General features: G+C 41.2%; 1 protein-coding gene across 1 annotated transcript in view; it reads right to left on the reverse strand.

The window, feature by feature from the left end:
• LOC307262039 (ALK tyrosine kinase receptor-like) overlaps positions 1-22,231 on the reverse strand; it is a gene marked incomplete at both ends in the record, with an annotated part of 348,028 nt that overhangs the window by 42,722 nt on the left and 283,075 nt on the right. Inside the window, 5 exons of the mRNA XM_080042775.1 lie at positions 4,665-4,784; positions 13,253-13,347; positions 15,742-15,914; positions 18,151-18,254; positions 19,501-19,635. Coding sequence (XP_079898901.1) covers positions 4,665-4,784; positions 13,253-13,347; positions 15,742-15,914; positions 18,151-18,254; positions 19,501-19,635 — 627 coding nt within the window. The remainder of the gene's footprint in view (positions 1-4,664; positions 4,785-13,252; positions 13,348-15,741; positions 15,915-18,150; positions 18,255-19,500; positions 19,636-22,231) is intronic.

Below are 22,231 nucleotides of genomic sequence, written 5' to 3' on the forward strand. Positions count from 1 at the left end.
ACTCTTCAACTGTCTAATAAAAAGTTAAAACAGCCTAAAAATATCTTAAAAAAATATAAGCCCAGGGCGCCCTTAGCTCAGTTGGTAGGGCGTCCCCCCCCGGGCCGGGTCCAGCAGCAGACCTGGGTTCGATTCCCACCCGCGGTCGTTCTCTGCATTTCACTCCCCTCTCTGCCCCATTTCACCTCTGTCTCTTAACACTATCAATAAAGCATGAAAAATGGCCAAAAATATCTAAAAAAAAATAAGAATGGTAGTATTGCAGTTGGCAGGAATGGCCGTCCGTACCGGTCCTTAATACAGTGGAGCTAAAATACCCAAGTGTCTAACAGGCAGGCTGTGTCAATCATATCTCCAGCAGCATGCATGGACCAAACTCAGTATACCTAAGCAGTCCGCGTGCACATCTGTGAACGTTATCTAGCGAGTATGTAGGGACCTAATGGCAGTCCATCATTCAGAGGTCAGTAGTAGTAAGATATGAGAACATGCAGCTATCTGTTTCCTTTGAATGGTGTGGTAGTCGTGACAAAAGGTAAAATAATATGTAATTTTTTTAATAATAATTGCTACCATAATAACTATCCAGAGTTGTAAAATCCAGTCCCAAAGTACTATAAATCCTGAAAGCATTTTCATGTCTGCTAGACCTTCAACTCGGGGATCTATTACTGTTATTTCTTGGATTTTTTATCCAGAGTGAATCGCTTCAAATAAGACCAATACATACATGTGATAGCCTGTTTGTGTATGCTGTTCCATGCGTCTATAACAGGATCCTCCTTATCCTTTGACAGTTTCCCTCCTTGGGCCGACCATTAGCGAGATGGATCAGGGCTGGCACACCCCATGAATGGATCTGAATGCTAAGTACAAAGCTTATGGAGCACAATAGTCCAATTAATTACCAAAGGCTGTTTTGAGAGGAACTGCTCGTTATCGCTCTCATATCTGTTTAAGTGACTAATACTGCCCCTCCAAAACCCAGAGTAACAACCACTAGCCAACTGATTGTTGCAAGGAAGTGTTTATGAACAAGTAACGAATAAAGCACAGACTCACATATCATCTCCGTAGCTAATTAGCTAGCATTGGAATGGCCAAAACTCATGTCACTGCACGGAACCAGCATGTGCTGTCAGTTACTTTCAAGAACCAATCTGTGTCCCCATCCCTTCTGTCTTTGATTTGATGCCACTTTTCATCTACTTCACACAGTAGATGAAATGATGGTGCCGTATGAGCGGAGGTGGAACACCTTGATGTGGAAATCTGTGTGCTCAAATAAGCTACTGCTTCACATCACGCTATAATACATGAACATGTGTAAATATGATTATTGTGTTGCACAGTGACACTGTATTAAGTTTGTTTTATTCTTTTAAAATACATTGAAAAACACTAGTACTCTTAGTCAGTCACACACACCCATAAACACACAAACACTGTCATACAGGGGATGGCCAGAGAAAGAAAAGAGGCCCGGAGCTCATTTGGAGGTTAGCGATGCGTTCCCCTCCCATCAGGAGAGGTAATCACAGAAAGAAAGGGAGGCGAATTCATCAAGGTTGACTCTTTTACTTCCTCCCCAAAAGCAAGTGATGAGTCAGCAGTGAGAGGCCGCGCAGTGGGACAGTGCTGAGAAATGAAAGTGACTGCTGCCAGAAGAGTGTGGAATATATGGAGATGAGGGCAAAGCCAAGAAGAAAGGAGAGAATGGAGGTTAAAGGTGCAGTCGGCAATTCTGGCGAACGCTTGTTATCAAGATCACTTTTTGGCAAAACGTTTCACGGCAGTATTTTGGCCTTTAGATGTCGCCAAAACAAAATTGCTCCCTAGTTCTGCTTTAATATCACCCGTGTTGTTTCCCTTTGCCTTGGAAACTGAATTTCACCAAAATAATGGCGGATTCCACTGCATTCCGTTATATTGATGGTTGTGTAACAAAGATAAGGCAAACATGATTTGCCTTATCTTTGTTACACAACCATCAATATAACATAAGAATACACTCTGTCACCATAGTTAATCTCGTGTTCACGCACTCACACACGCGCACACACACACACACACACACCTCAGTCGTGTGCAGGAACATAATGGTGCAAAATGAGACGATAGTGGAGGAAGCAGGTGAGTGTGTTGTTTCGGCGCTGATCTGCTAAAATCACTACATGCACGGCCAGAACACCACGCACCATTCAAAAACCGTGAAAACAGCAATAGACAAAAGCACATTATTAACTTGAGGTGACACGTTAATCTGCAGTGACAATCCGCCAACCGCGGCTGTTAATCAGCGCAAGCATAAAGCAATGCAAATGGCTTATAATAACCATAAACACCTACAGTGCTTTTTACAGTAGGATATATAAGGAGACTGAGGTGGGAACCCTGGACCTTGTAGGGTGGTCCGGGGGAATGGTCCCCCGGAAGAAAAAAATGCAACCTTTTAAAGTAAAATTCATCAATCTGGTGCACTTTGAGAAGAAAATTGCATGCAACCAGGCCCAGGGGCCCAAGGGCTCAGGGGGGGGCCCTAAGCCAGAAATACTGATATTAACTTTACATGTCGCATTGTCAAAGAGCTCAGTCACTCATGTCAATAACAGGGTCCAAAAAGGTATCGCCTAAAATAAGGAAATAAATCATCATGGGCCCCTCAACTAGTAGGTGAATAATAGAAAAGCAAGTGCAAAACTAAAGCATTATTAGCTCTGTTTTAGGGGCTTCATGAGGGGCCTTGAAGGCCCCCTCACACCTACAGTAATAAGCTTTCTATGTGTAAATTATATACTGTTCATAAAAAGTAGCTATCCACCCTTTATCTGTTGAATAGGGATAGGGAGGAGTGGGGGAGGGGGAGGGGGGGCTTTAAGAGTCTGGGCCCATGGGCCCATTATCTCATAATCCGTATATGAACCAAATGGTTTCCACAATCTTTTTTTCTATTTTCGCCGGGAGCATGCACAAGCATTATTTATTAAAAAAAAAAAAAAAAAGTGGGGGGCCCCACACTTGAACGGGTCTTGAAACGGGCCCCGAGATCGTTGAGACCGCCCCTGCCCGCTTGTCGTGCCGCCTGACTACGGAACGCGCTGCTTTCTCTCTGCCCGGCCCCGCTCGCCTCTCCATTGAGAATGCATTAGTTGGCGCAACAAACGCCTCGGCCCGTGTGAAACGGCCTTCACTACTGAACGAAGGAAATCAAATGAGGTTTTGGCATTTCCCCCCAAAAAACGGGACAAATTGTGTCCCGGGAGAGATTTATTTTTTCCCGAGACAGCTGGTGAAAAAAGAGAACAATTCTGGGAAAAACGGGACGGGTGGCAACACTAGTAGGCACGGTAAAATACTAGTACTTTGGCTACTTGAACGCTCCGATGACTCGGAGAGAAGAAAAATTTAACTTTCCTGCAGACGCTCTGACTGACTGATGTCACCGCCCCTCAATGACAAACACTGTTTCTGATTGGCCAAATCCGTCAATCATAGTTAGTCACTATGGTCACTCCATGTCCATGCTCCGCACCACACACACACACACACACAGATTTTTTTCCCGCACACTCACAGTACGTACAGGTAGCCGATTGTGCGGACATAACATTTGTTTGATCACACAAAGTGCTTTGGTGACAAGCATTTTTCAGAATCGCTGACTACACCTTAAAAGTCAGGGTAAGAGTAAGAATAAAATCAGAGCGAGTGCTGACAGAAAGACACGACAGCGGGGTTGGGGGTGCAGTGTTGTGAACTAACAGACCATAAATAAAAAACTAACTTTTAAAAGGTTAATGTTATGTCTTTGAAATGGCCAAGGTGTAAGTGCAAGTTCAACTTCTTTCCCCCCAATGAGTTAATCTCTATGATAATAACAAGGGCCAGAGCAATGTGATCTCCAAGTTCCATCAGGAGATATAAGTATGTTCTCTTGGCTTTAGTATCTAGTACAAGCACATTATAATCACCTTTGTGTCGCTGCCCTTGCAGCTACATTTCGATATCAAACTTCCCTTTTATTAAATAGCTTTTGATAAGATACTTTGTATGAAATGTTTCCTGCTCAATATAAAAAGATTTTCTTGGTAGACTGAGCTGTTGAAGCCTGTGGCTGCAGTTCAATGCATACCCTTGTAAGATCATCAAATCACTTCAGCTGGCCAAACATTAATGTCTGATCTTTTCCTGTCCCTGTTTGACCCTTGAGAGACAAACAGAAGGCTATGTCTTCAAGACTGAAGAGTGATCGACATCTCAGACATGCAATCTTTACCTATTTGAAGCAGCGAAAAGGCAGAGCATGTCAAGTCTGTGTAAGTGACTCCATTGACATTCTCAGAAGACAAATTAGAGAGAATTTTCCACTTCAAAACTGCCCGTCCTGCTCCATTTAATGTCAAAGGAGATCTCTGCACAACTCACTCAGATGTGGACGTTGGTAGAGACCGGTAGGGGGCACACTTACTTTGTTGCAGCCCCATGTATGGTGCCATGCTCAGCACGTGTAAACTAATTGTGCACCATTCAGACGTGCATTCAGATGTGCGTGAGTGAAAGAGTGTTCAGAAAAAAGAAGAAAAAGACAAAGAAAATGTCAGTGTGGAAGACATCCATCCAAGCATCACTCACACTTTGTTTTCACTCAAGCAGCTCAGACTTACAGTAATGTGTGGTGGACACGTTCATCAAACGGTCTCCAATGGAAGGGGGCGTGGTCTTGCTGGTTGGTCTGAACGGCATCCGGATTGTGCTGGTGACCACTGGCGGAAACTCTCCGTTAGCTGAAATGAAATATAATGCTTTAATTAAAAAAGGCTGCAGTACTTTATATCTGTCCTTTTTTGTGCAGCAAAGAAATCAAATTGCTGTTACACACTGTTACATCTAGAACCACTAAGCACAGCAGCAGCAGACCCCTCACTGGCACCGAAATTGTTGTACCACCAGCGGGAGTCATTCTTTCATTTGGACCTAATGTAACACCAGTGGTTTTCACAGAGGGAGTGAAATACACAACATCCAGCTCCTCTCCATCTCTCCCACATCACCTCTATCTGTTCCTACAGTAGATGGGTGAGCAGCACGGTCAGTCACAGTGTTTAGTAGCAATCAATCAATCAATCAATCAATCAATCAAGCCCCCAGCCTCACTCAGTGCGTTTCCATGGGACAACTAGATTGGATTAAGCCATACACCAATTTTACCACTCAAACCTATACATGTATGACTAAACATGGCCTTTCAGAGAATCAAAGAAATCGCCAGAGCATGGCTGACTCCGCTACGCTAGATGGCGTTGCAACAAGTGGGTTATAGAGCCACGTACGGTTCCTTTCCATCAACAACTCTACTATTTATTATGTTATCTCCTTCCATTTCCTTGTGAAATCCACGGCAGGGATTCTTGAGCAAGCACAGAACGCAAACTCCGATATGCGATCCTGTATACATGCAGATAGAATGCCGACTATGAACAAGTTATCTAGGTGTTTTATCCGACTTCGCTTGTCCATTAATGTGCCGATTTGTGTGCGAAGTAGATGGGGTAAAGGTGTTTACATGCATTTTACAAGTCCTGAAGTCTTATTCATTTATTTACCCAATTATGAGTCTGCATGAAGATGCACTGACTGACTCCACCTCTTCCTGACAAATGGTTTGGTTGATTGGCTATCACATTTCACAATGAAGAAAACATTTTAATTATTTAAATGTTAAATTAGGGGAGACTGATTTTAACTACTGAAATGGTTGGATGCTGACCTAGACACCTGTTAAATTAATGTTAAAAGGACTGTACTTATATAACGCTATTCGAGTTGTACTTGACCACTCAGTGCTTTACACTGCTGTGGCATTCACCATAGCACAGACTCTTTCAGGCATTGATGGCAGAGGTTGCTTCCCATCAGAAATCCATAGGCTTTCATTTAAATTCATTTTTGCCTCTCCTTGAACCATTCACACACAGCAGCAACCACGCAGGGTGCTAGCTAACCATCTGGAGTAATTTGGGGTTCAGTTTCTTGCCCAGGGAGTCAGAGTCACTGTGGCAGGAGGTGGGGGGATTGAACCATCGACCCCACAATCAGTGGTCAACCCCACTACCTGCTTAGCCACAGCCACCCCAAACCTGTTCCCTGCACCCTAGTTCATTTGATTGGGTCCATACACTGCAATCAGGAATATACAAGATTGGCTCTGAATGGTGTTAAAGAAAAGCTGCTGCCACATCTGATGAGTGACTGCACAGGCTACAGGAACAATCAATGCAACTATGGTAGCTGAATTGAACAAAATACTTTTCCAGTGTTTTTCTTGAGAGGACTGCTGAAATTACATACATCAAACAATTACTTGCAAACAAGTCATTCAAGAAATTGCAGAGCACATTCCATTTCCTTCCTTTTAGATTGAATAGTGCACATGCGCATCATGCCCATTCAGCAAAAGTCTCACTTTCCTCTTTAACCCATTGATGACGGCTGCTGCGCGATGCCACATTGGCTCTCCTGCCTGATGCTGCATCGCGCAGCATTATTACTTTATCTAATTTTCATGGCATTCGCAGCATAGAATGCACTGTCATTGGTTCAAATACACATGAGGTGGGTTTTGTTGATTTTTTTAAGACCACGTGACCACCCAAAGGTTGTGTGGTTTGCCGAAAATCATGTCAATCAAAAAAAAATAAAAAATAAAAATAAAACAAAATAATTAAAAAAATACACCAGCTATGTCGGCGACAGAACAGTTAGTGGCGTTTGATGCGCAGAATCAAGGTCTACTATAGACTACTGACGAAAATCACACAACACATTGCATCTATTTATTAACAATATTTAATATTTTTCTAACTCATCTAATTTTGACGATTTTTAGAAATATGTGTTGGTTTGTAAGCGCTAAGGGAGCATGTTTAAATAAAACCTATGAACCTTAACTTTTAAATGTATTTTATTTCATGTTTCTATGTGCTACACAGGCTTAGATATTAAGGTTTTGGTAGACTTTACAATTCATACTATTTTTTCAGAAAACCCTCAGGCATTAAGGACATGCATCCTAGATTGCCATAGTCATCAATGGGTTAAAGGGAACCCAGTGTTTCCCCTTGAATTTTTATTAGGCCCGGTGGTAAAAGCTGATAAAGAATATGTGTGCGGCGTGCATACCAAATTTCTAGTAGAAATTGACCAAAACTAACCGTATTATGGATGAGCCTCTTTTGACAGCCCGCTACAAATTAGGGCATAGGGTTATGCCTTCACATTCGGTATGTTTGTACATTTTGTGTTTCCCTCAGGATTTTTTGAGACTACTGGGGGAGAATGTATCTTCTAGTGGGGTCTTGGGGCATGCCCCTGCGGAAGAAAACCTTTACCATTTTAAACTTAAATGAATCAATCTAGTGCACTTTGAGAAGCTAAATCTGATTAAAAAAAAAATTGCTCTGTAAACAGCTGTCATATAAAACTGCCTAAAACAATTTTCTGGAATAATTTGGAGACACAAGTCATATAAACTATTGAAGAAAAACACATGGATATGAAAATAAAATACAATAAACACTAAGACCTAATATAGACAGGTATGTCCTGTCACCATGGACATAAAGAAATGGACACCGGATTGAAACACTGCGCCCATTCATTCCTATGAAAGCTGCTCATTGGCGCAGAGAAGCAACAAGGAAGCATAATCCGGAAATTCCATGCGGCCCGGAAGCATGACGTAGCATGGACGTAGCTGCATTATGGACCTATCAAGAAAGAGGGCGGCAAGCGTAGCGGACTGGAGGCGGGTGTAGAATCATTCTCGTTCTGTAGCATCTAGCCTGGCGAAATCATACTGAAAGCTGTTAAAAGCCATTGGGCTAATAAAACGCTTGAGGTGGCGTTTTGAAATGAGAAAACTTTCATTTTAATAGTATATGGTCTAAAGATAAGTATGAGCCTATGATTGATATCCAGAATTTTTTTGCAGAGACACAATCTTGTTCGCCGCTTGTACTGTGTGGACAGGGAAATCTGCATGAAAATAAGCTCCTCCCCCAACCATGCAATACCAATGGCTTGGCCACATGTCCATGCTGGCTGCTCGGAGAAGGCACAGTCCTGGGGGCCTGGAATGCACACACGCAATAATATATATATATATATTTTTTTTTTATTTTACTTTTTTTTTTTTTTTTTTTTTTTGGGCAGCTGTTGGCCTGGCGGGGGGTCCCGTTGGCCTGGCGGGGCCGCGAGGCCTGTATAATGTTAGTGGAAACACTGGAACCCATTATGCTTCTCCGTCTTTTAGGACCTATAGGCTAAATGTTGTTACAATGTCAGATAGTCGTATTAAACTATGCCAAAGCGTCAAATAATGAGGTACGGAAGGTGACCAATTTAGAAATGAGTGGGCTTGACAGGAGGGGTGCAAGGGGCAGGAAGAACCTAAACAGAGCATTTAGAGAGAAGGCTGAAAATGCAAGGCAGACCAATGGGGAGAGGCACCGTTTCCTAAAGATCTACATAGTTTACTGTTTAGTCAATTGTGTCTAGCTGCTCCATAGGAGTCCAACATCAAAAACAAAGACCCGAACATGATTATAACATGTCCTCTTTAAAGAACCCAGATAAAGCATTCAGCTTGGCTGCTATACAAGTCTGTGTTTTCTAAAGAACATTTTGTCCAAGAGCTCTCATTTCTCTGATGTAGTGTTCTTTTGCTAGATGGACCTTGTTGGTTGCTCTGAAAGAGTATGACTTTTTGTACAACTGAGACTATTTCAGAGAAGTCAGATAAGATGTATTGTGTTCTGTGGAGCTGATAAAACTGCCATCATGCTGTGCTACAACAGCAGAGGAGGGCACGGGTTCAGATCTTGACCTGCTGCTGTTCTGCTAGTCCTCACTCTGATTTATAACTTTTATAACAACACTGATACAGTACACACTACAAGAAGAGGCTCCCCTGACTAGCCGGCTGTAAACTAACATAAACCATTGCTGTTTCAGCCAGACTGCCAACATGCTTCAGTTTATAGTCTCTTCATTTAACACGTTCAAAATGCTCCATGTAGGTACATAAGGCATGCTCACAATGCATTGCAAATTATTCTCTTTGCGTGTATATGACCCACATGTTAAGCTCTATTTTTGTTTTGCATATGGAACAGGCTGTAGATAGGACGATTACATGGTTTAGGCCATTTGCATTTCATATGGAGACTGGCCTGTTGTGCACAGCAGCAGAATAGCATACTGTTGGTTTACACTGCAGCTGCCTGATATTCTCCACAGGGGGTTTACCCTGGATGCAAACAGAATCTAAGGAGGATTTAAAGCATATGTGAGTGTTTTCTTTCACTTTATTTGCTTCTCTAAGTGACAGTCTTTAGTCACAAGTACTGTTGAAGTAAAAGCTTTAGATAACACCTTCTACAACCCATTGATAAGAAGATGGTATTTTCCGAGCCTGGCATTTTTTTGCATGATCTGATTATTGTGCAAAAAAAAATTCAACTACGAGTTGTGACATGCCAATGATATGCCCACACTGTGTCATTTGCCTCTTTGGCGGCATTTCCTGCTTTTATATCCTAGAGGTGTTTGGGGAGCAACACAAGACGTTTTATCTTTATCTTTATAATCATTTACCACATAAATAATTCCTCTTCTCTGTCCTGGGTCCCCTGTGACTACAGGCGGAAGGCCCAGCCTTTACGACAATATGGCAGGGGGGGTCCCTCAACAGCCGGAAGGGTTGGAAAGCTACTGTGTGGCGCTGTTCCATTTGGTATGAGAAAAAAAACAGCTTGGACTTAGAGCTAACAACCTGACATTAATATTTTATAATGTGCTACTCCTATGGTCATCTGGGTGATATCTATCATTCAAGGGAATCAAATTTCTTCAGCGGGTGGTCTCTACTCTCTACTGGAATTTTTTCCTGAGTCAAAGAACCTTGTAATTCTGGCTTCAAAGCTAAGAGGGACCTCAGCACTGCTTCTCCTCAAAATCTGCCAGATGGAAAAATCAATAGCTCATTCCCAAGCCCTGTAATTCTGAAATAAATATGAGTAATATAAGTCGTCTAAGTCTCCACTGCTTGGTGTGCTTCGATACAGATAGAGTTTAAGTGAAGATTTGATGGATCACATACAGTGTGCAAGTGACTGCAATATGTTTGATTGTTTTAGCGAGTATGCTACACAATACCATCTTTGTTTTCCAGTAAAACCCCTCAGATGTGTAATGGGTACACAACACGTTTCAAACTTTTTATATGTTCAACAGAGTCACTAATAAGGCTCAAGGCATTGTTATTCCGGGCATGGTGGTGAAACACACTGTGGACCAGACTATAAACTGGAGCATGGATCATTGGTATGCTGCTGCAGTAAAGAGAAAGACTCAGCAGGTCCAGCGTTAACCGCAGGGCAGCAGCCGGCCTGGCTGTCAGTGTTCATTAAGCGGGGCGCCGTAAGCTGTTTGAAGCCCACCAGAGGCCAGCCGAGAGGGGGACAGAGGACACCATGATTCCATCCAAAATATCGATTGATTGCAATAGCTCTGATATTATATCTACAGGCCAGTCATGATAACAGTCAGTATTCATCCTTATGTAATTATGGGATTCAACAGCTAGCCTGCCATTATACAATATTAAGAAAACATGTGTAGGGAAGACATGTGGTACTTTTCTAATCTGTTGACTTCCCTGTGCTGCTCTAGGTTTGTACTGTAGCTAAATGTAAACCTAAACATAAACCTTGGAGTAACCACATTTGAATAAGCGTTTTTTAATTAGCCTTGATGTACTTCACTGTAAATAGACTGAGGGCTGTAGAGCCTCTGTACTTACTGGTCCATGGCTTGTTCCCCTGTGTTTCTCAACACACACAGATATACAGTAGGTGATAATTACTGCCTGCCAAACTCCAAGGTGATAACACCACAGTAAAGCCAAGAGAAGTGTAGGAAAGAGCACCATGGATGGCTGCTCCTCTGTATAATGTGTTGGCAGTATGTTTCTTCCAGCTAAACATTTTACAGAGGCTGTGTCCTAATCCTCGGGGATCCGTCATGCTAATCACTCCCAGTAATCACTGCTGGAAACGGCGTCTCGCGCTGTGCTTTTGTGCATCTCCCGTCAGCCACTCTTGATTGATAGGCGATAAAAAGTGACTGAGTCGAGTGTGGCTGTAGGTAATGGATACCCGGCCTAGATTAAGAACTTGCCATATGGATAGAGTGAGCAAAGCGGGGATAAATGATCCTTCAGAGCTGCCATACCAGCGCGGCTGCGGCTCCCTTATGGAGGACATAAAACACAATTGGTGTGCAAATACCTCCTGGAAAATGTCATGTCTTTAAATAAAGAGTCTCTGACCCAATAACCGGTGTTGATACAGGCAGATGGTGACCATGCTATAGCCCTAGACCAACGGAAATGTATTACATCATATTCAATTGATGAGCTTATCTATCTATCTATCTATCTATCTATCTATCTATCTATCTATCTATCTATCTATCTATCTATCTATCTATCTATCTATCTATCAATACATTCAGCAACAACATAATATAAAAGGGCATCGTAAAATAGTTATATCTGGTGTTAATACAGTTTTGGCTCTGTGAACTGGTATGTTAACAAATGGGGCCCAGTATATACAATATGGACAGGTAGCGGATCGGGAGGAGATATTCACTGATTTTGACTAAAATTGATTTTGACAACAAGCATTCTCCAGAATGACTGACTCCACCTTTAATGTGTACAAGTCACATTCCTCAATTCTTATTTTACACTTGAATAAAGAATGGTATTTTTTTTTTCAATAGCTGGCAAAACTGCTTTAAACTGACCTTTTATCTTGAATTTAATCTTTTCAGTAAATAGACTACACCAAGACCTTCTTACCTTAGACAAACACACTTACAGGGTAGGTTTTAGAATCCACCCAGAATCACAATGCAACAAATTAAAAGCAGACTATGTCACAGATTATCCAGTGCCCCTGCCACTTGAATCCATTCAGGCTTTCATAATTTAAACCCTGCTTCATATAGTTGCTGTTCTCATTGTCTGAGCTATTTACAGATACATATGTTTCTGTACTAATAAACCATCTCAATTAGACTACTGAAATATCCAGAAAGGTGAGGGAGGAGGCTTGACCTTTAGAAGAACTGCAGTACAACATTGGAACATAAACGTCTTATCAATCAGCAAGCTCTATACAGCAGACTTGAATTGTTCTGAAATTTCAAGACACATTGAACACATTCAGAGAGTGTGCTAAAGGAATGTGATATATACTGTATAGCACACCCTCTGCTCAATCAGCCCTGGTTGAGAGCAGCCACACACCCTATACTGTATAATGCAGTTCACAGACACACAGGTTGGTTCACCAGTGCCCAGTCACTCTCTTACCATAACCTAGCGTGTGTGATGAGAAATGTGAGTACAGCTACCTCCATTCTGAAGCACTGTCAGCTTCAAGTCTGCAGTGTGTCCGTCTGGACTGCGGGTGGTTGTGCGATAAGGAATATGTTTTACTTTATCACATTGCTTTACCTTTATTTCATATCAGCTGTTCAATTAATGTTATCCACATATTTTTGTATAATTGATGTTCCTTTATCTCATCTGCAGCTCAACAAACGCTGCTCATGCTCAACAACAGCTAGTCACACCATTATCTTTAATAAAACCCATATCCTGCATATGCAAACTCATTCTCATGTGTCTCATTCAACGCCTCCACCCACTGGTCATCTGACAGTGACCTCGCCCTGCCTGTATCCATCATCCTCATCCACCAATACTTACAGAGATCCCCCAATCTGTTTCGTTTTGATTAACCCATAATGTGATAGTTACTAGGTCAAAAAGGACATAGCCTTGGTGTACAATAGTCTTGACTGAGCATTGCAAAGTTCCTAAGTTCAGTATGAAAAAGACAATGTGCTGTTTTACGGCTGTGAAGTAAAATGTAATGAATAAATCATGTAGTAGTAAGTCCTTGATTAATGCTCCAAAGTTAACAAAACTGCCACGCAGTCAAATCGTATCACTGTACAACATTAACATAGGGCAGACCTGTATTGATCATTTGTTCTTTCCCCCATTGGGCCTGTCATGATTAAGCAATTAAGCAATAAGTCAAACTATCTGACCAATCCAAGGTCTGATAAATTAAGAGTGAAAAAAAGAAGGACTCAAGACTTTCTTAGTACTCACATGCCAGAAAGCAATCCATACTGAAGGAGATGTTGTCAAGAGAGATGGCTGAACCGGGGCCAGGTCCGTCTTCTGTGCTGAACTGCAGCCAGAACCTGAGAAGGGACACAGCTGTTTTAACTACTTCATGTGCTGGACAACCAATATGTTACTGTATTAAAGTTATGACATAATTTTTTGGTCAAAATTAATCTATCTGAATTCAATGTTCACATTTAATGTCAATTGTTTCTTAATATAAAGGAATTGTTGAAAAATTGTATTATAAAAATGTTTAAACCTGATGGTAACCATATGATAAACCTATTCTTGCAGTCAACCCCCCTCCAAGTTATCCACCAAAAACACTCCTATTCACATTCTACATATGCTGTCTGTTATGTCTTGACGTCTTGTCTGCACTCTGGCTTGCATTTGTGATTCTCTTTAAGCTCTGCAAAGGTCAGTGTGAAAAGAGTGACAGCTTCACCTAGTGGTCACGGTCATGACATTCTAATTATGAGCACAAGCACAGCGGACTACATAACCCAGGAATCAAAACTTAATCGCCCTCAGGGGAGCAGGATTATCCAAGCATGAATGGCAAAGAAACCCACAGTCAGGCAAACAGAAGACAAACGGCCTTATCTAGGATTGCTCTATTTTTCCTGCTCCATTTTATTCTGGTTTAATTTCTTTAACGGGCCATAGCTAATTGGAAGGCAAGTAGGCGAGTGTATCGATTTATCACCTTTTTATCATAGACAAGTGGACTAAATTGGAATGTAAATGTTGAAAATCTGCATTTATGAGAGGTAAAAAAAGAGCTTTTTTCAGTTATTCTTCAGATATATTTTTATGTTGGAGCAGTTATGCCTTGTTCCACAGAGCAGCACAGTTTGGTAAGGCACGGCAGGGCACGGTAACCCTAGATCTAACTTGCATTTGCAGACAGATATGCCACACAATAAAAAATGAATGCATGCCGGGCTGCACGGAACTGAACCGCTCAGTGGAAACAAGGCTTTAATGATTTCTCTGATTGTGTTTAAAGCTCCCATATAATGCAAAATGCACTTTTTCAATGTTTTTGAACATAAACATGGGTCCACGGTGTGCCTAGAGACTGCCAAAGTATCAAAAAAAAAAAAACTCTCTCCTTTCCTCACTCTCCCCCTTTCTGAAACCCTCCACCCCTCCCCCAATATACTCCAGTCAGAAATCTTGCCGACTGTGACGTCACAGTCGGCACAGCCATCTCCCCCCACATTAGTAACCAGAAACTTCCACCGTGCAGTAGTCTATGATAACCCCACCCCCCTATTTCTTATTGGTCCACGGCCCCGAGATCCTCTGGAAAAATATTCCTTCACCTCCATCTTGTTTTCCCCGCTAAGCGACAAGATGCCTGTAGTACAGCAAATCATGCTGAATGTTGCATAAACCAACACAGAATGCCTTTGCTCATAATCCACTCATTTATCTTAACCACAGCAGTCTATTAATGCCTCGTTTTTAATAACACAACGGATAGGAAGCTACTTGTGCTTTTTTTCAAACGGTGAAACTAAAAGAAATGGTTTTATTGGTATTTTGCCTGACTGGTGTATAGCTATTAACTTTGGGACAAGCATCCAGCTTTTGCTCATAATAATATATTTATATTCCCCACAGCAGTCTGGCAATGCCTCGTTTTTAGCAAGACAAAGCGTTGGAAGTTAATAGTGTAGAAGTCCAACTTTGAAGCAAATTTTTTCACTGATTTTAGTGATATTTTTAGCCACTAGCTCCCGAGCTAGCTCCGGGAAAAGCATGGATCTTTTGCTCATAATAACCTATTTAGATTCCCCACAGCAGTCTGGCAACACCTCGTTTTTAGCAAGACAAAGCATTGGAAGGTAAATGTGTAGAAGTCAAACTATGAAACCAAAATTTCACTGATTTAAGTTTTATTTCTAACCGTTAGCCCCCGAGTAGCTTCGCAGTAGCCACCATCTTTTGCTGCATTTTTATTGTGAACATGTCGTTTCCATTAGCTTGTGGCTGTGCATCTGTATGAACATAGTCTTTCATGTAGACAAGGATCGGCCATGTCAAACTGTTCAAAGTGCGGTTGAGCTCCTGCGTTACTAGCACTAGACATGGTTCTTCTCACGGGTAAACCTAACCGTGGTAACAGGCATGGCAAGCTATGGACCTATGGCCAGAGGGCTAGGCCCGTAGCTTTGCTTCCGGACAGGGGCGGGGGGAGCTCATAGACTGTATATAAAAATAGGGGAGCTGCAGCTCGGTTTAAAAAATAGGCCATCGTGAGATTAGCTGAAAATCAGGGTATAGAGGCATACTACAATAAATGATCTGAAAGTTTTTTTCAGCAAACAACTAAAGAAAAACGTATTTGGGACCTCTAAGACCATATAATATTGACAGACAAGTTTAGAATATGAGACCTTGTGGGTCTGAGTATGGCAGCTTGTAAATGAGTAGAAACAGGTGAGCGTTTGCCGTACCAGTCTGCCAGTCCGTATAGTGGAAGTGTGACCTGTTTCCAGCCCCTTTCAAATTTGGGTTGACTGGATGAATGCCACAGTCTGCGCTGCTCCTCTGGGCCTGTACTGTTCTCCACCATCCACAGAGACAGTGAGCCCCTCTGCAAGCCTCCAGAACACAGCCAGAACCGCACCTGTTGAAGTAGGGTGGGATTCTGAATCAGTAGTTTGAACAATTACAGTAAAGGCGATCACAAAGTAGGGATGTTGGTTTATTGTGGTATATGTTGGGGAAAATGTGTGCCGTACATAAGGTGCAGTAGCAACTTTACCTTCCATTGAATATGGAAAACCAGCCAAGTGTGCTATCAGTCAAGGGAGGGGGATGCACTTTAAACTGCATTGAGATCAATCAGCAACAAGCATCTGTTCAGTTCTAATTATTCTAATATTAACAGAATTCATCCAGGATCATAATTTGGGTTATTTTGCCATCAGTGCTGCTCCTGTATGCACAATTCAATTTCATTTCGATGTGTCCAGGAGGGATGTGTTGTGTGAGTGTGAAAATGTTTACAATTAAACAACACACAGGCCACAGCAGGAATCAAACAGTAGAGGGAACTGAAATAACTAGCATGGGTTGCATCCATGTTTTAGTGAAGCCAAAAAAAAACATAATTCTTTCATCACCATTTAAGTGGAGCAGATGCTAGTCTAAGCCGGATGAAAATTGACGACACTAACCACACAACTGAATCCCAACACATGAGTGCTTGCATTGGGCTTGTCGATAGCGTGTTGGGGGTCCTTATCATCCACTGTGAGACCACATGGTGGGCGTTTAAACATCAATTACAAACAATCATTACATTCATTATGACATGAAAAGTGAACACAGGCTGCAGCTAAGACCCACAACTAATATCCTCAACATACTCCATGTGCAGCCAGGCTAGATTGAACAGCATCCAGTGGTTCAATGTAGAGAGAGAGAAGGATTAAGAGTGTTAATCTGGAATCATGGTTCATCTTTGGCTGTATGCCGAGACACTGAGAGGTGAGCTCTGTAATGGTGCAATACTGCCTCAAGTCAATCAATCAAACTTTATTTATATAGCACTGTTCATATAATCAAATGTAACACAAAGTGCTTAATACAACTCTCCCCCCCCCACACCCCTCACCCAGAGATATGCATACATGCAAAAACATTCCCCCTCCCACCCATCCATACCCCAAAATAAGAAATTCATTAAAAACAGGAAGGAAACTGCGCTGAGGAAACGCCATCATCAGAGAGAAAACTGCGGTCCATAAATATCAGACACTTCTAATTCCCACCTGAGAAACAGAGATCTCCTCCTCCTACATTATTATTTTTTCTATTCCTCCATATCTTCCTGGCGGAAGACTAATTTTATTTCCCCGTGTCTCTCTTATTATCTTATTTTTGACATCTCACCTATGTATACATTCAATGCCTCTGACCAGTGTGTTAACCGCTCTCTTCACTCACTCACAAACCCTCAAATCGCCTCCACAAAGCGCCCATGCTGAAGGCTAAAGGTTGGCGTGCTGATCAATATAAAAAATAAACTAACAATAACCTCGAAATGCTAAATACAACAGCATCAATGGAAGCTTCAAGTGCTAATCCATCCCCCTGAGAGCTGCCCTGTGGGCATCGTGGTCTACATAATGCATGACTTCATATATGTTCATAAAAAGGTCAACACATGTGACCTCTGATTGTGGAGGTCAACCTCACTGTCTGTCTCAGGAAATACAGATGGCCCAGTGTTATCCTGCTGTCCTCCCACATTACTGTTTGATTGTTGAGCTTTTCTGAAACAATTAACATATGAAAGTACGAACGTTTTCTACTCCTACAGCAACTACAGTTATTGAAAACAATATTTGAAAATTTAACTAAATTCTTCCAAACTTATTTCTCATTCTCAAAACATTTTCGCTTATAAAAGTGAAGCGTGCTCTGCATGAAAACATAAAGAATAAAGAATCCATCTAACCACCTTGTTGCTTGCCTAAATATGTTATTTAGACAGTAGGCTCTAAATCCATCCAAATGTGATTTAGGAAAATACCGTTACAGAACCATTTTTAAACAAATCAGCCAAATATAGCATGACTAGCTAACTGCAGAGGACCAAATCTGCTAGTGACAGAACATCCTCAATTAGAAATGAGAATGACTAGTTACTGCATTGTGAAATCAAAGACCCATTCAAAAATGAATTTGGAGCTGCAAATATGGCATGTTATGATAGTAAACTGGATATGCACCATGTGAAAACAGATAACTTGACAGACGCAGCAGCAGCAGGTAAGTGGGTGGGACTGAGGGAACTTCCTGATGTCTGAGAATGAAGATGATGGGTTGGTGAAACCACACTAGACTTTGCTCACCGTGCATGGGGAGTTTCTTAGAGGTGGAGGGAACAGGGGACTCCTCAGTACGGCTGAGCCACGCTGGCCTTTGGACTGGCCTCCTTCAACACTGAATGTAGCACCTTTAACACATCAACACATGCATTGAAAACATAGAAGGAAAAAAAGTGTCAAATTAAACTTATTACACACTAATAACAACACAATTGCAGGTTGGAAAATGTAATAAAAAGTCCTACGATACAAAAGGAGGCTTTGAGATGTGATCGTAGCTAAAATGAGATGTTGTCATATTGTATCATATCATCCCTCTTCTCAAATAATAATTTTTGAAGAAAGCACAGTTCAACAGAGTGAAAGCATTAAACAATACAGTTAATGTTGGTTATCTGTCATTGTGGCAGTTATATAGAGGAGGAAATAATTATATAAATTCACTTAATGTGGTTTAAAATGCCAATGTTCCATTTATAGTTTGGGCACACCACCTTTGAGACTTCTGTAAATAGTTCAAAACAAAAACAAGCCCCAGCAAAGCAAGACTTTAAACTGTCATCGGGACACACACTGGAGTCACTGCACTGAGGATGAACTGCAGATGTAGGAGTGTACTGTACATGCTGCAGCTTTAGCATCCAGTGGGACTCTGTTAAAGTTCTGAACAAGACAACACATCCAGGCCTGAGACACACTGGTTATCACTGGTTATTATTTTTGATTTATACAATTTTAAAAGGCTGTCTCCAGAATCTGTTCTGTAACTACTTATATTGCACTAATAAATTGTGAGATTAAATTAAGATTATAACTCTGGCTTCATCCACCATCTAGATTGTTGTTATTTTAATGAGATGCAAATGTACACATAACTAGTTAGTTATTGACGATTTGCATATTTATTACAACATTTTTGTTTAAATGTAAGTAATATACTGGCATGGTTTCATGATAATAGCTATAAGTAAATGTGCAGTGTCTCACCTTAATCCCTTTAATGTCTTCTTTGATGAGACATTAACACATCTACAGTATATGCACATTTTAGTTTTACCTTTATTTATACAGCTAAATCCCATTGAGACCTGAGACTCTTTTTAAAGGGAGACCTGTTCCTACACGTTACCATTCACACACACATTCATCAATAGCAGGCTGACATTCACACAAGGCAAGGTTGGTGAAATGTCTTGCCCAAGGACACAACAACCATGACACAAGTTGCAGGACTCGAACCGCCAACCCTTCGATCATTGGCCAACCCGCTCTACCAACTGATTCACAGCCGCCCCATATATAATATTATAGAGCCTCCAAACAGGCTAGTTCATAATTTGATCAGAACAATGTTAATGATGTCATAAGAGCCACCTGATGAGGGGCAGCTCTGTCTGGTAGCCTTGGTTGGTGAATGAAGTCTTCTCCAGGAGAGACCGCGGCCTGCTATCGGTCGCCAACTGCACTCTCCCTCTTCAAAAGAGCAGTAGCTGCCATTGAGAAAGTGTCCTGGAGAGATAGAGGACAGAGAAAATGTCAGGGGAGGAGAGGAGAGCATATTGAATATAGCAGTGGAGGAGGTGTTGGGAAATATTTGAAAGGACATGCGCTGAGTGAGCACTGTCAACCAAACTGCCAAAGAAAAACAAGACAGGTTGGGTTGGGTGGTGACCATTCAGGCTAAGAGGTTGAGAGAGGAGAGAGGGGCTCAATGGGTGCCTTTCAATAACCATACTTCTCTGCAATTGTGTATGGTAGAAACATATTTAGGATGTCCAAATGATTATGGTCAAATGCAGCATGCTTTAAGACATGAATACACTAATACATCTGGTCAGGATATTTAGTGTAGAAATCAGCATGTTTTTTTTTGGGGCCCACAATCCATTGTGCAGCGGTCGTTACCTCACATCGACAGAGAGCCTCCGTCTGAAAACAGGCAGTAATGATTTAATTGAATGAATGTAATATATGCAACAGGTATATAAGCAGGAGGCACGATGTTATGATGAAATAAATAAGCAAAAGTAAGTCCCAATGGTATGCCTACTGCATGCTAACTACATCATGTTTATGATCAACTGTAGTATGTAGAATAGTAAAAAAGAAAGAGTATGCAATTTGTAATACAGGGACTGTGACGGTGAAAGTTAGGGTTGAGATATGTTGGGGTGCTCAGAGTGACTCTTGATGCAGAACATGGAAAAGGCCTGAAGTGTCTGTCTAGAGAGAGGGAGTGGAGGAAGAAAGAGGAGGTGGTGGTGACATGATGTGTTTTGGATGTGGCAATCAGCATGTGTGTGTGTGTGTGTGTGTGTGTGTGTGTGTGTGTGTGTGGGGGGGGGGTCTGGCTCTCAATTTTTACACTGTGGCATAATGAAAGAGAGCATGCTCCTTGATTGGCAAACAAGCTTTCTCCTTTAATGTTTGGTTAAGTAACTGACAGAATAAGTTAGAAAAGTCTTAGAGTAGAGCAAATATTCAAACACCCGTTAGTCTGCCAAAGGGACATTTTTGATTGAATTATTACATTTCCGGACTATTCCCTCTTCATTGACAGATAACAGAGCTGTGTATATGGAAAATGTAATGGGCTCCAAATAAATAAAAATGTAAACAAATGTTTTCAAACTAATGTTGCTGACTGAATCCTTCCAAGGTGCTGATAAGACAACATTGGAAATAAAGCTCATATAAAAGAATCAAATAGCATGGTTTCAGACACAGAGACTACACTTTAATGACTAAAATGAGGCTTAAATTAAATGATTTACTATTTGTATTCATGATTTTAGTTTTCTCAGAAAGTTTTCAAATTCACTTCAGCTTTAAAACTGCAGTAAGTTAGTGATAACAGTGAGGTGTTGCGGTGGGTTTGAGTTTCTTGAAAATTATCGTCTTGTGTTTGCTATATGTTCCTTTTATCCTAAACTACTGTCTTTTGCATGCACATTACCTATAGGAGTGGTCTGATAACAGTGTGTTGTTGAGGAAATGCCTAATGCATAATGGGCCTGAAACTAGCCTTAGAAGAAATCAGAAAGCAGACAGGAGGAATAGCTTTTGCCCCTTCACGACCCGACTCCGGATAAGCAGATGAAGATGAGTGGAAAAAGCAAAATTTTCTTTATATTTTTTCTTTTAAGGTACAAAGTAAAGTATGAAGTGTTTCTCTGATGTCTTTTCTCAAGCAAATGAAAGCTTCTCTAGACTTGTGGGGGTTATAAGGGTATTTGGTCCTTCTGTGTCTTGTGACATTTTGAGTCACTCTCTTTGTTACATAAACCAGTTAGTGTCACTCCGTGCAAAGCGCAGAAGAGATTCAAAGTCAAATCTTATGATTGCCTCTCATGACATCAATGATGAAGTCTGCCTCTGTGCCACCCCCAGCTATCAGTCATAACTGTTTGCCATTAGATCTAGCCTTGACTCTCGCAAATGGACTCAACCTGAAACACTTAATCTAACGAGGTGTGAATGAGGCCGGCGTCACCGTGCCATTACTATTTCATGAAAATTGACATGAACATAACTTATTCTTTATGAATGTTCAGTATGAGTGTCACTTAGTTACACGTGTCACTTTCAATTCAATGTCGACACTACTCTACTGATGTCTGCCATGACACGTTGACGAGAGGACACAGCCCGTTAAAACCTGACAGGCTCCATATAATGAAGTGCAAATACATAGAACCTATGCTATTATCAAATGTCATGAATCATTCGTTTACCTGATTTACCAAAGTATGTATACAGTGTCAAATGTAATGACAGCATTTTATGTGTTCTTGTAAGTGTTTGTGTGATTACTGTAATGTATTTTGTCTGAACTGTCTTACAGTTGCTGCTGCCTGACCAGGTCTTCCTTGGAGAAAAGAGCTTCCTAATCTTAGTTAGCTAGTTTAACCTAGTTACATAATGTTTAAATAAATCAAAGAAAACAGTGTTCAAGTGATTTCAGTTAGCATTGTATGTAAGTGTACAGCAAGTGATGTGGTCAATCAGAGAGCGACTGGCTAGCAGCATCAGCAGGATTTGCTACAATAATATAAACAGTCAAAGAAAACCATCATAGCAATGATGTTCAAAGAAAAAATTAAAT

Source organism: Ammodytes marinus (genome assembly GCF_949987685.1).
Source record: "Ammodytes marinus genome assembly, chromosome: 15".
Taxonomy (NCBI): domain Eukaryota; kingdom Metazoa; phylum Chordata; class Actinopteri; order Uranoscopiformes; family Ammodytidae; genus Ammodytes; species Ammodytes marinus.